Source organism: Schistocerca piceifrons, chromosome 2 (assembly GCF_021461385.2).
Source record: "Schistocerca piceifrons isolate TAMUIC-IGC-003096 chromosome 2, iqSchPice1.1, whole genome shotgun sequence".
NCBI classification, from domain to species: Eukaryota; Metazoa; Arthropoda; class Insecta; order Orthoptera; family Acrididae; genus Schistocerca; species Schistocerca piceifrons.
The window spans coordinates 853947249-853961399 of NC_060139.1; the positions used below are offsets into that span (position 1 = coordinate 853947249).

Sequence of the window (14151 nt, forward strand, 5' to 3'; positions counted from 1 at the left end):
GACGTTTACAAAACCGCATTGAAGACACGAGAAGCAGCTGTGCTCAAGGGACAGAAAGTGTCCGGGATCATCTCACACCGAGTCTACTGCACAATTTCAAACATGTTTTCACGAATACATGGAAACGGATTTTTTTCGATACTACACTACAAACACTGTCCATTTCTTGTTTTCGTTTCTAATATAAAATTGGCTAAATGAATACTAGAGCAATGCCGGGTTTGTCAGTTTGTGTGATTCGTAGGCTTAGCACAAATTTAATTTATGAAGTAACTATTCATTCCACGCAAGTAGCTTGCTGACTTGTGCAACTAACTGAACATCGTAACACGCTCACTTTTAGAGATCAATTACTTTGTCGATAAACAGAGTGACGCATAACAGAAATCACAAAGATCAGCTCTTCTGTCAGGCAGCGGTATGAATGGACTTCGCGCTTGTCTTATCTAACGACGTTCTCACGTGACGCTGACGGCGTAGTCTGCTGTAGTGTAGCCGTAGTATTGCGTAACGTGTGCGCTCCGCCGTCGGCACTACAAATATCTGGCGAAGAGTCTCAGCAGTAGGTAGTAGCAGCAGCAGCAGCAACAGGAACAGTCATGGGAATCGAGAAGTACGCGGGACGCGTGGCCGCGATCACTGGCGCCAGTTCCGGCATAGGCGCAGGTATCGCCCAGGAACTGCTCAAGCACGGCATTAACGTGGTGGGCCTCGCCAGGAGGGTGGAACAAGTCAAGGTCAGTCTGTGGAACATTCTTTACTACATTTAGGTAGTTCCTGAAGAATACGAGCGATACTTCAGTAATTCCTTTCGGAAGGCACTCTTACATATTTCTAAGCAGGAGGGGCTATAACTATGTACATATATTTCCGTAGCCGGCCAGTCTGGCCGAGCGGTTCTAGGCGCTTCCGTCCCGAACTGCGCGGTCGCTACGGTCGCAGGTTCGACTCCTGCCTCGGGCATGGATGTGTGTGATGTCCTTAGGTTAGTTAAGTTTAATAGTTCAAATGGCTCTCAGCACTATGGAACTTAACTTCTGTGGTCATCAGTCCCCTAGAACTTAGAACTACTTAAACCTAACTAACCTAAGGACATCACACACATCCATGCCCGAGGCAGGATTCGAACCTGCGACCGTAGCGGTCGCTCGGTTCCAGACTGTAGCGCCTAGAACCGCACGGCCACTCCGGTCGGCAGTTAAGTTTAAGTAGTTCTAAGTTCCAGGGGACTGATGACCTCAGATGTTAAGTCCCATAGTGCTCAGAGCCATTTGAACCATTTTTTAAATATATTTCCGTGTATTGTCACGACAATTCCATACATAACACATTAGGTATTCAGCAAGAGGCGCAACAGTTCATCATTCCCGAAAAGTATGTACCAAACTCTTCACACAGAGTCAGCGGTAATGGACGATCATCCACCGCAAGCTTTGTTAAAGGTTTTGACATGCTGCATGTCGTAGTTTTCTAGTTCCTCCAGAGAGACCCAATTAATGTTTACCCGTGGTCTAGGGGACGCTGGCACGGTAGTTCAGCGTGTTCGGTCAGAGTGTTAGCTGCCCTGTGTTAAAAAAAAAAAAAAAAAACTGAGTGAACGGATCAACGATGAACCTGAACAGGTGTCATGGGACGTCTGCCCCGCACAGATACAACAAATATTAACGAACAAAATGAGATCAGCAAAAAAAGTGTAGCGTTTTGTATTTGATTACTAATAAAAACTTTTGTCGGTCCAGGGTTCCAATCCCGACACCTTTTAAATTTTCATTAGTAACTGGCATTGGCGGCCGTACACTTCCGACATAAAAAGTCATCCTCATTCTGCCAACGGCCTTGTGAAAGGGGGCGGAGGAGCTTACAGAGTTTCAGGGCACTCTCTCGTCCTTGGAGTGGGAAACTGCCCCTAATGGCAGAAGAATCAGCGGTGATCAACGGCATGAGGATGCAGAAGGCAATGGAAACCACTGTATTAAAGACACATAATGTGTATCCACACGACATATGGCCTGTAATTTTGAAGTGTCGTGATGATCCCTCCATTGGCAAAAGATTCCGGAATAGTCCCCCATTCGGGTCTGCGGGAGCGTACTGCCAAAGTGGGGGTGACCATGAGAAAAATATTTTTAACCAACGAAATCATAACGTTCTACGAGTCTGGGCATGGAATGTCACAAGCTTGAATGTGCTAGGGAAGCTAGAAAATCTGGAAAGGGAAATGAAAAGGCTCAATCAAGATATAGTAGCGTCCAGTAAACTGAAATGGAAAGAAGACAAGGATTTACTGTCAGATGAGTATAGAATAACATCAACGGCAGCAGAAAATGGTATGCCGAAAGTACAATTCGTTATGAATAGGAAGGTAGGGCAGGGAGTGTCTTAACATGAATAGTTCAGTGGTAGGGTTGTTCTTATCAGAATCGACAGCAAACCCACACCGACAACGATAGTTCAGTTACACATGCCGACTTGACACACTGAAGATAAAGAGATAGAGAGGTATACGAGGATGTTGAAAGGATAACACAGTACGTAAAGGGAGATCAAAATCTAATAGTCATTGGGGAATGGAATGCAGTTGTAGGGGAATGAGCAGAAGAAATTGTTGCAGGAGAATATGGGCTTGGGTCAAGAAATGAGAGAGGAGAAAGACTAATTGAGTTCTGCCAAGAATTTCAGCTAGTAATTGCAAATAATCTGTTCAAGATCCACAAGACGAGGAGGTATACTTGGAAAAGGTCGCATGATACATGAAGATTTCATTTAGATTATGTAATGGTCAGACAGAGATTCCCAAAATCAGATACAGGATTGTAAGGAGTAACCAGGGACGTATACAGACTTAGACCACAATTTAGTAGTGATGAAGAGTGGGCTGAAGTTTAAGAGATAAGTTAGGAAGAATCAATGCGCATAGAACTGGGATACGGAAATAATAAGGAACGACGAGATACGCTTGAAGTTCGCTAAGGCTGTAGATACAGCAATAAGGAATACCTCAGTACGCAGTACAGTTGAAGCAGACATCTCTGAAAAGGGAATCACAGAAGTTTGCAAGAAAAGCATAGGTGCAAAGAAGGTAACAGCGAAGAAAACATGGGTAACAGAAGAAATACTTCAGTTGATCGATGAAAGGAGGAAGTACAAAAGTGTTCAGGAAAATTCAAAAATGAAATAAATAGGAAATGCTGGAAAGGTAAGACGAAACAGCTGCATGAAAAATGTGAAGGAATCGCGAAAGAAATGGTTGTAGGAAGGACTGACTCAGCATATAGGTAAGTCAAAACAACCTTTGGTGAAATTATGAGGGGGAGGATTTGTCTGATGTGTTGAAGAAGAAACAATAATTCATTTAGAAGAGACGGAGGATCCAGAATTAGAATCAGAATTTAACAGAGCTTTGGAGGACTTAGGATCAAGTAAGGCAGAAGGGATAGATAACGTTCTTTCAGAATTTCTAAAATCACTGGGGGAAGTAGCAACAAAACGAGTATTCACGTTGGTGCATAGACTGTATGAGTCTGGTGAAATATCATCTGATGGTCGGAAAAATATCCTCGTCACAATTTCGAAGAATGCAAGAGCTGAGAAGTGTGAGAATTATTGCACTATCAGCTTAACGGCCCATGCATCAAATTGCTAACAAGGATAATATACAGAAAGCTGGAAAAGAAAACTGAGGCTGTGTTAAATGACGATCAGTTTGGCTTTAGGAAAGGTAAAGGCAGCAGAGAAGCAATTCTGACGTTGCGGTTGATAATGCAAGCAAGACTAAAGAAAAATCAAAAAACGTTTATAGGATCTGTCGACCTGGAAAAAGCGTTCGACAATGTAAAATGGTGCAAGATGTTCGAAATTCTGAGGAAAGTAATGGTGAGCAATAGGGGGAGACCGGTAATGTACAATATGTACATGAGCCAAGAGAGAATAATAAGAGTGGACGACCAAGAACGAAGCGCTCGGACTGAAAAGCGTGTAAAACAGGGATGTAGTCTTTCGCCTCTACTGTTTAATCTCTACATCGAAGAAGCAGTGATGGAAATAAAAGAAAGGTTCAGGAGTGGTATTAAAGAGGAATTACATGATCTGCTGAACGGTACGAACAGTATTCTGAATACAGAATGTGAACTGAATGTAAATCGAAGAACGACGAAAGTAGTGAGAAGTAGCGGAAATGAGAAGTAGATGAGGTTTAGGAATCCTGCTACCTAGGGAGCAAAATAACCAATGACGGACGGAGACAGAAGGACATCAAAAGCAGACTAGCAATGGCGAAAATGGTGTTCCTGGCCAAGAGAAATCTACTAGTATCAAACAAAGGCCTTAATTTGAGAAAGAAGTTTCGGAGAATGTTCGCTTGGAGCACAGCATTGTATGGTAGTTAAACATGGACTGTGGGAAAATTGGAACAGAAGAGAATCGATGCATTTGAGATTGGTGCTACAGACGAATGTTCAGAATTGGGTGGACTGATAAAGTAAGGCATGAGAAGGTTCTCCACAGAATCACATAGGAAGGAGTATGTGGATAACACTGACAGGGAGAAGGGCCAGGATGATAGGACATCTGTTAAGACGTGAGGGAATCATTTACCTTGAAATATTCCTTCGAAGATCTTCTACATCCATACAGTCAAGAAAATATCTTTACAAACGAATTTTCATCTCCATAGTAAAGTATTCCAGATAATTTCTCCCAGATTCACGAATACCAGATCTCCTTCTCCAAAACTCCACTGCTCGCTACCATGCCTCTAATATGAATGTCCTAACGCTGCACAACTGACTGGCGACCAAGTGGACCACAGATTACATTAACCACAGAGTCAACGATCTTATCCACAACTCGTTCAGTGAGCTCATGCATATTTTTCCGAGTACAGTAAATGTGAAATATTTACAATGGCAGAAAAGATACGAAAACGTTATGGGCTGAGAACTTTGTCCAGCCACAACAACCATTTCTCTGCCGCATTCTGTAATAGCTCTCTATACCACGTTACATAGCATTATATGCACCAGCAGATGCAACTAAGAAGTTGCGAAACCAGTTGTGTGAGTGTCTAATCGAATGCGGACTGTTGATTTTTCCTTTGAGTTTTATATTTTAATAGCTTCAACCTCTGCTGCACTATGAATTGCCAATCAATTATGAATAATTACTTTAACTGTGACTGCCCCAGTTTTAAAAATCATCTGTAAACAAAACCTTTGCATATTACCATATTCGAGGAGTAACATTAGCGAATTTTCTTCTCACGTATCTGTCTACTGGGATTTCCTATCAGGCACTAGCATCATCATTCCGAATATGGCTGGCCATTGTATCATTGGTGATGAAAGAACTTTGAACAATCAGATGGGAATCACTTGGTCCAGTTGTCTCGATTTAAAGAGCTTTCCGACAAATGATAGCTCGTGAAGGAGGAAGTATTTTCCTACACAGCCAATAATTGTAATTTTCTGTGATTGAAATTTTAAAAAACGTCTCCTTTGTTTTAAAAATGCAAGCACGAAGTGTTTTCCACGCTTCTCGAAAGCTTTTGATGAAGTGGTTGCAATGATGGAAGTTGATTAACATTTTCTGTGACACTTCTCATGAAAACAGATCTGAGACGTCTGTTATGTTTACTGCACAAACTGAAGTGCACGTCCTCCGGCTTGCACCATACGCCGTCTTGCGACGGAAACGTCAAACATTCTGAACTTCGAAGCTTCCTGGCAGATTAAAACTGTGTGCCGGACAGAGACTCGAACTCGGGACCTTGCCTTTCGCGGGCAAGTACTCTAACCACTTGCCCGCGAAAGGCAAGGGCCCGAGTTCGAGTTTCGGTCCGGCACACAGCTTTAATTTGCCAGGAAGTTTCATATCAGCGCACACTCCGCTGCAGAGTGAAAAATCTCATTTTGGATTCTGAACTTCGCCGGCGCAGTCCAGCCGGGCTCTCGCTCTCCAGTAGCGGTTGAGCCCTCGGTGGGAACACCGAAATGAGGAACAATGACTTCTATATCATCGCGTGTCACGGCACGGCCAGTCCCAACAATGCTGCAGTTGTTAGCGTTGTTTGCAGGTGTGTTGTGGATCGTCATTTCAAATCCGACTACAAACAGTTGTTTGTAAATTATAATTTCTTAAAGTTGTGTATCCTGGAATATTCCCTGATTGTATAAGTAACTGAACTCTCGGTTCAGAAATTCAGTTCTGTATTGGCTGTAAGTTGGTGTTGATCGTACAAGCGTTTCCAGTAATAAGTAGTGTATTTCATTGTAACCATGCTTTCGGTATTGGACTTGATTCTGGTTACGATGTGAAAATACACTCTAAGCAGACAAACAAATGATTACAATTTCAGAAAAAATGAGTGATTTACTCAAACGGAAGACCTTCGCAAACCGAGAAAGTCAATAATCCGTTGGTACACCTCTTGTCCTTATGCAAGCAGTTATTCGGCTCGACATTGATTTAGTTGTTGGGTGTCCTCCTGAGGGATATCGCGTCAAATTCTGTCCATCTGAGACGTTAGATCGTCAAAATCCTAAGCAGACCTTAACTCGTGTTTGCCGGGCCGTATGGCGCGACAGTCTGGTTGGTATCCCACCACTGTCCGAGGCGTCTCCAGAAACGTCCTCGGGATGGAATCTCATTGGCTGAAGTAGAACTGTCTTCAATAATCAGTCCAGCTTAGAACTGAGCCCAGGTCTTGGATGCCATTTCTTTTCATAGCAGAACTCCTATGGTTGTCATCCGCGCCATCCTTACAGCACATCGGGACGTTGGTGATATTTTATGACCCGTTTTGTTGGCCTTAATGGGAAGCCACCTTGGGCTTACATTTCAGCAAGATAGTCCCCGCTTGCACACTGTGAGAGGTTCTGCTACTTGCGTTCGTGGTTGCCAAACTCTACCTTGTCCAGCAGGGTCGCCGGATGTCTCACCAGTTTAGAACATTACGGACAGGGCCCTCAAACTAGCTCGGGAGTTTGTCGATATAACGTACCAGTTGGACAGAATTCGGCACTTTATCTCTCAGGACGATATCCAGTAACTGAGTCAACGCCAAGCCGAATAACTGTTTGCATAAGGGCCAGAGCTGGACCGACGCGGTTATTGACTTGCTCAATTTTTGAAGCACTTTCACTTGAGTAAATCATACAATTTTTCCGAAATTGTAATCATTCGCTTGTCTGTACACTTGCATCACATCTACAGATAACCGGCGCGTTTGGATAATTCCTTGGTGGTCCGGCGTTTCTTTCTTTTGTGCCTGCGTCTAACTCACATAAATCTTCAACAACTTAAACGTATTTGACCTAAACACAGGTAGGCCTTGCAGCGGCCCTACTGACAGTAGTGAATAGGAAATCGCTGAAGCCTCCAACGGCTAGCTCAGACTGAAGGTGAATCACAACCAGAATATAAGTGACTGTATAGTTTATGTTTTCTTCAAATACCACAGGTGCGACACTTTTGTTGTGTACTGCTCCACAGCACACACCACGGAGATTGTCCACTTGTGTATAATAATACAGCCTGACCTGGAGCCAAGATGCCAATCACCGTTCTCCTGCTGTGAACAGGAAATCATTTCCACGCGTCGATAATAAGATTCGTTGGCCGCTAGCTCTGGCCCGGACTCCACAACCCCTCTCCATTGCTGACCACGCGAACTTGCAGCTCCACCCTTACAGCTCACGCCCATCTCAGTTGCTCCCTTGCTGTCCTTCCTCGGTAGCTCCTCACAGATTGCCTTCCTCTCCGGCCCAGGCTTCTAGCAGCTCCAGCGTGGCGGCGACATGTCGCTGACCACATGACCGGAAGACGCATCGCAACGGACGGGAATTCAGCCTGCCGTAACTCACAGCACACTTGTACTAAACGACACGTCCATTTTGTGTATTCAAACAAATTCTACATTAAAAAAAGTGTCTTTCGCTCCTACTGTTCAATATACACATTGAAGAAGCAGTGACAGAAATAAAAGGAAGGTTCAGAATGGAATTAAAACTCGAGGTCTAAAGACATGAATGATAAGATTCGCTGATGACATTGCTATCCTCAATGAAAGTTAAGAAGAATTACATGGTCTGTTGAGTGAAATGAACGATCTAATGAGTATCGAATATGGGACTGAGAGTAAATGGGAAGAAAGACAAAATTATTGAGAACTCTCGGGAATGAGAATAGCGAGAAACTTAACATCAGGACAGATAGTCTCGAAGTAAATGAAGTTAAGGCACTCTTCTACCTAGGCAGCAAAACAAGCCAAGAGGAAGGACGACAAAAAAGCCGCCGTCCAGGGAGTTCACATTGATCGGCGCAAGGGGAAAGAACACTTCTCTGATTTCCACGATGTAAAAACACTTACAGGTATATAGCACTATGCCTTATCGTTTTATGAACTTATTTTTTCATAATTCCTTTCATTTTCTTGTGAAAGAAGAAACTGGCTAATTTTCATTTCACGTATCGTTTTAGTTCTGTAACGTATCTAACTCGATTTTGAAGATAGTAAGCAGTTAAAGAAACATGATTCTTGTCTACGTGGCAGTGTAGCATACTACCTTTTAACAAACTATTTCTTTTCTTCTTCTTCTTCTTCTTCTTCTTCTGTCTATTTATTAATGGATGTTCGCGTCCACACGATGCATCTTTATTCAGTGAACCGCAACACATAAGTTACTTTGCACTTTGTAATCCCCTCCACTGCTTTATGTTACCTAATCAAGATAGCCTTCTTCTATGTTTTTCCTCTTTTACTCAGTCTTCTCTTCTGTTATCAACTCTAGGAGAATATATTTGCATTTCCTTGAAATACGTCCGAAGTATCATTGTGAAGTGACTCGATTTGACAAGCGTGTTCACTTGACTTAAAAATCTTGTACTGAAAAAGTGTAGTGGCTTTTAGCTTCCCGTTAACTACCTTTTCAGACGAAACATTTCGAGTGAAATGTGATTAAAAGTACAAAAGACTTTTTCAAATGGTAGTGATACTGATATTGCCATCAATTACAAGTGAATGCGGGTTATTAAATAACGTCATGGCCGCGATCATAAGCCGACGGAGTCCGCAAGGCTGGCCAATAGCGTCAAACGCTAAACGAAAGAAAAAACGAATTACTAGCGATCATTGCTGGTCTACTGTTGGAACTTCCTAAGTTTTATTCACCCATTTAGCGAAAACTCTAAATATGTACTTTGCGGCAACTGTTTAAACTGCACAATCACCTGCTATTTTTCCTACTGTACCTCACATTTTACACTATAAAAGGCAAGCAATTTATACTTCTTTATATTCTACAATTAAGTGTAGCGCATATTTTTTAAAATTTAAAACCAGAAGTAGAGCATACTCCGTGAATAAATTAATGTAAGATGATACTTCTCTACGGACGGGACATCATAAAACTTTATGACGTTCTGTTTAATTGCTTTCGAATTGAAGTTGAAAAACAGCTAACATACAAGGTCGAGATAACACAGTTGCCGCCAAAACGTGTTTACCGCCTACTAGTCTGAACCTCCTTACTGGACAGTGACTTCATTGCTTTATTGGTACTATTTTGACAGTGTAGTTACTTGGCGAGTTTTGAAACGCAGAAGAAACAGGTTGTTACGTACCCAACCTATGAAGATCGACTGAAATGAACTCTCATAGAGTTCTTATCTTTTCATGAACAGTTACTAAATTTCACTGAAAACTTTTATGTGGACGACAGAATGAAGGATAATATATTTCAGTATCTATTAAGGAACACTAAATAACAAATTTCAAAACAAAACGTTTTCGATGTGTGTTGTCTTTAATGATTAGATAACGAATTAGTGTATAACCGTTGTTGTGAATGAGACCTTTATACGAAACTCGTCGTCCAAATTCATGAAAGACTGAGATGTATAGTGAGAATCTTATGAAAATGTAGCTCATCCTCGAAGGAAGTCGCTTATAAGGCACTTCTTCGAACGAATATTGAATATTGTTCATCCATATAGGGTCCTTACCAGGAAGGACTGTTAGAAAAGACACAGATGACCCTGTAGGGAAGAAGCCTACTCACGCGTTATAAAATGCACATTAGTCTTTCCATTGTGTGCCAGCCAGTCCGCTGTAACTAGCTGTGACGTCATAAATGTTGCGCAATACTTTAAAAATGAAGTAAATAACCTGAAACTTTCCTATAATGTCAGGAGTAATACAAAATCAATATGTGTTGGATATCAGTTCAATAACTTTAACCATTTTCGAAATTTGGATGTTTTTCTGTAAAAATCATTGGCGCAACAGAAAAGAGCTAGAAACTTAAAAATTTATATTTAGATTCCTTTTGTATAATAATTTAGTAGAAACAGTATTCTGGATCTCACAAATTAAAATTTTAGTTGAAATTCATGATTTTCTGGTTTTTGTCTTAGAAATTAAGCAAGCAAGATAGATTAAGTAGGCGAATAAATAAAGCTAGGATGTTTAAATTTAAGTAGAATGGAGATCCGCTATAATCATAAAAAAGTGAGAAGTTTCAACAGAATAACTACAAAAGTATAGCTATAGCGTATCTCCAAAGAGCAAGTTCAGAGCTCGGCTACTGCGTGTAGTGTAATCAAATTAATTCTCTCACCCAAAATATTTGACTTAGCCACGTTAGACTTTTATTATGATTACTTACTTGTGTGCTGATTGCACAATTAAATTGAAAGCTTCATCGGCCATCAGCAAAGGAAGCAATGATTTATTCGATAACTTAAAGTGGTGCATTACTAGCCCAGCGGCTAGTCGGGAGAGCAGATTTGATCAGGCATTCCCTTAGCCATCCACACCGCGGCTTTATATGTAAGAACGCTGTGTGAGAGAAAGGTAGGCCCCAGTTCTCTCCAGACGCTGATTAGCGCACCACCTGTGCCGGGAGTCGCGTCGGTATCGTTGATATAAACAGCCTCGGATGCAGTAATAAGTTACTCGGGATACGCGTAACCATGAAATCGTTTTCGAGTGAAGTGTTAATTTTGGGATGACGTTAATGATCTATCTTTAGTTTGCGTATGTCGTATTTTCACGTGCCGCCGCAGGACAGACATTCTGCCATTATTAGCGTGGCGTTTGATGAACATTATCATCAAATTATGGCGAGCATTCACTTAAACATTTAATTTGAACAGTTATAGTTGCATCAGCGCATTAGACTCTGAACTGCTCTGGTAGTTGGATTGTGTGGATTCTTTTTGGTCTGTGACTTTCAGAATATAGTGAGCATTTTAGAGAGAATGGTTTTTGATTATGAATCCCAGACAATCTCCTAATTCCTCAGAGCTATAAGCTGTAGCCATAAACGTATTTCTCAGATGAAGTGGGTACTAGGAATTCTAATTACAGGCTTCACGTTTTGCTAATCACTTTCTGGTTGCCAATATTGTAGTTAGAGAGCCAGTGTTGAGAATGGCAAACAACAGCATTAAATAAATAATAGGAACATTAACAATTATTCCACCCGCCGCCCCACATATGGTGCATCGGCCGGGAAAGAAACTGAGTAAAAGTGAAAGTGATTTTTAAATATTCGGATTCGGGAGTGAAATGCAACACGCAACTGAGTAATAGAACAGTGATAGTGTTACGTGTGCATGTGGACGACGCAACTGGATTAACAACGCATCTAGATTGACGGAGCTGGCACTGAGTGTAGCGGCGCAGCCGGCATCGCGAGAAGCCAGTTTTGCCTCACCGCAGCAACCGGAGCCGCGCCTGCAGTTGCGGGCCACGCAAACACACAGCAGCCGTCGAAGTGCCGTCTGCAGTTCAACGCGCCGCGTCGCATCAGTAATCCTGGTACGCCGCGCCGGCAACGCCATACGTCGTGCAGAAGGAACTAAGTTAAGTGAAAAGCTGCACTAAAAGACTGTCAATGATGGAACCGCCAGAAGAAACTGAGGTTAAACTTAAATCAGAACCTATGTCTGTTGAGGGAACTGTAAATCCAGACAACAGTTCAAGTGTAAATATGCATGAAAATAGTAATGTTAAAGTGAAATATGAAGTATCGTCTCCTGACAGTAGTGTGAAAAGGGCAATGATTCAATAATAGAGACCCCTGTAGTAAAGCAGAAATCAGAAATTGTTAATTTATTGGATGATAGTTTATCTGATGAGTTAAAAACGAAACAGTCATCAGAGGTGGTAGAGTTTAAAAAGGATAAGTTAGATATGACTGATCAATCAGATGTTTCATTTCGTTTTAATGATTCTGGTATTGGAGCTAGTTTTTCGTCACCTGAGTTTGATAAAAAACCAGCTAGTGAGCAACCCAAAGATACTGGGGCTATTGATTTAGATGTTATATTACAAGCAATAGCTACCAGTAATGCTAAAATGACAGCTGAATTAAAGTCTGAAATAACTGAGGTCAAAACCAGTAATGCTGAATTAAAGTATGAGATTGTGGCCAGCCAAACTAATTTTAATAAACGATTGGAGGTAATGGATAATACCTTCAAGGCTGGTTGGAATAAGTTGAAAGAGGATCTGGACTGTTTGAATTACGAAATTGATTACAATCATGAGGATATTAAGAAAAAGTTGCTCAACAATTTTCCAAAATGTATAAAACAGTAAAATCCGAAGTTTCTGAGGTTCGCAGAGACTTCCAAATGGAAGATGCGAAGCTGGAGCAAAAGTTAACAGAAAAGATTGAGGTGGAACCTGAACTGTGCTCAGATAGCTTTAACGATGTTAGTATAAAAGTAAACATATGTCAATCAGAAGTAGATGCAATCAAAACTGATACTACTCATATTGTGCAAAGAGTAGATAATGTTGAAATGAGAGTAGAAGATATTGGTACTAACATTGCTAACATTGAGAGTAAAGTAGCTTCAGTAACTTCTGGTAATGGTGGTATACAACAAGTTGTAGCTGCAAACGCCGCATTTATCGGATGTCGGCAGTTCTTGCGGTTCGATCCAGATAAAAATATCCACCCGCTAGATTTCTGGAACGATTTTGAAGATGTGATTCCAACAACTTGGTCTGAACGAGAGAAAATCTCATTTATTAGAAGCTATTTAGCAGGTGACGCCATGCGTTGGTCAGCTGATGTTATGTTGAAGTGTAAAACATTAGCGGAATTTAAAACAGCTTTCATTAATGAGTATTGGTCTAGCAATAAGAAAAATGAAGTGTTGAGAGAATTTTGGAGTGGAAAACGCTTCAATGCAGGCAAGGAATCTATTAAAGAGTTTGCTAGGTCATGGATTTCACGTTAGTCACATTTGGCGGAAAAACTGAAACCTGAAATGATAATACTAGGTCTTGAAGCCAAACTGCCATGGTATTGGCAAACTAGAATTATATCTGCCCCTAGAGACAATCTTGATCGTTTCATTGAGTATTTGGAACGTGTAGAGCGCGTTGCTGCCAATGAGGGACAAGCACGTATAACAGAAATGGTAATAACACTAGTAGTAATTTTAAGAACGAGCAGAATGGCAATGTAATCATCAGAACAGTAGGTGTTCGCCATCCTAAGAGAGGTAGGAATTGGAGAAATAATTATCAGAACCAACAATGGCATGCAAATGATAGTAATTTTGTTCTGAACAAAATTATACAGGTAAACAACAGTGCGGAAAGCAATGCTGTGCCAGTTAACTATAATGGAAATAAAGGAAACAGTAGTAGGCCGAGGCAGGAAAACTAGTTCCCGTCTATGAGGACACTGGCGCTCACCAGGTGGTTACTTTTCCTAACCCAGTAATTTCAGTAATTGGTAAGACAGATCAGAATACTCAGACTGAACATGTGGATGAGGGGTCGGTAGCATCTAAGGATACAGCAGAAATATTAGATCACTCATAGTATTTAATAGATACCATGTTAGAGACACTTTCTAAGTGGGAAGAGAAAGAGAAGGCGCAGCAGTGTAACGGTAGGGAAGAGCTACAAAATACTGAATTGCCAGGTGAAGAAGCAGAAGAAATTCATGTTTATATTTACGATAAAGATGATGTGCTCTTATCTAAAGTGCCTGTGCAGGATGTCGATACTGTACTAATAGATTTAGGACAGGAGGTAAGTGAGAATGTAGAGGATAGCCTGTTGGGGGTCGATGAACCCACTAGCTGTGACCAGTTGTCACTGGAGAAGGAACCCGACGATAATAGTGA

At 41.4% G+C, this 14151-nt stretch overlaps 1 protein-coding gene across 1 annotated transcript in view; it reads left to right on the plus strand.

The window, feature by feature from the left end:
* Nucleotides 1–553: 553 nt before the first annotated feature.
* The window catches only part of LOC124777863 (dehydrogenase/reductase SDR family member 11-like), a 48061-nt gene continuing 34463 nt past the window's right edge, over nucleotides 554–14151 (plus strand). The window contains exon 1 of the mRNA XM_047253398.1: nucleotides 554–737. Within this exon, the coding sequence (XP_047109354.1) occupies nucleotides 600–737 (138 nt within the window). The 5' untranslated portion in view covers nucleotides 554–599. The remainder of the gene's footprint in view (nucleotides 738–14151) is intronic.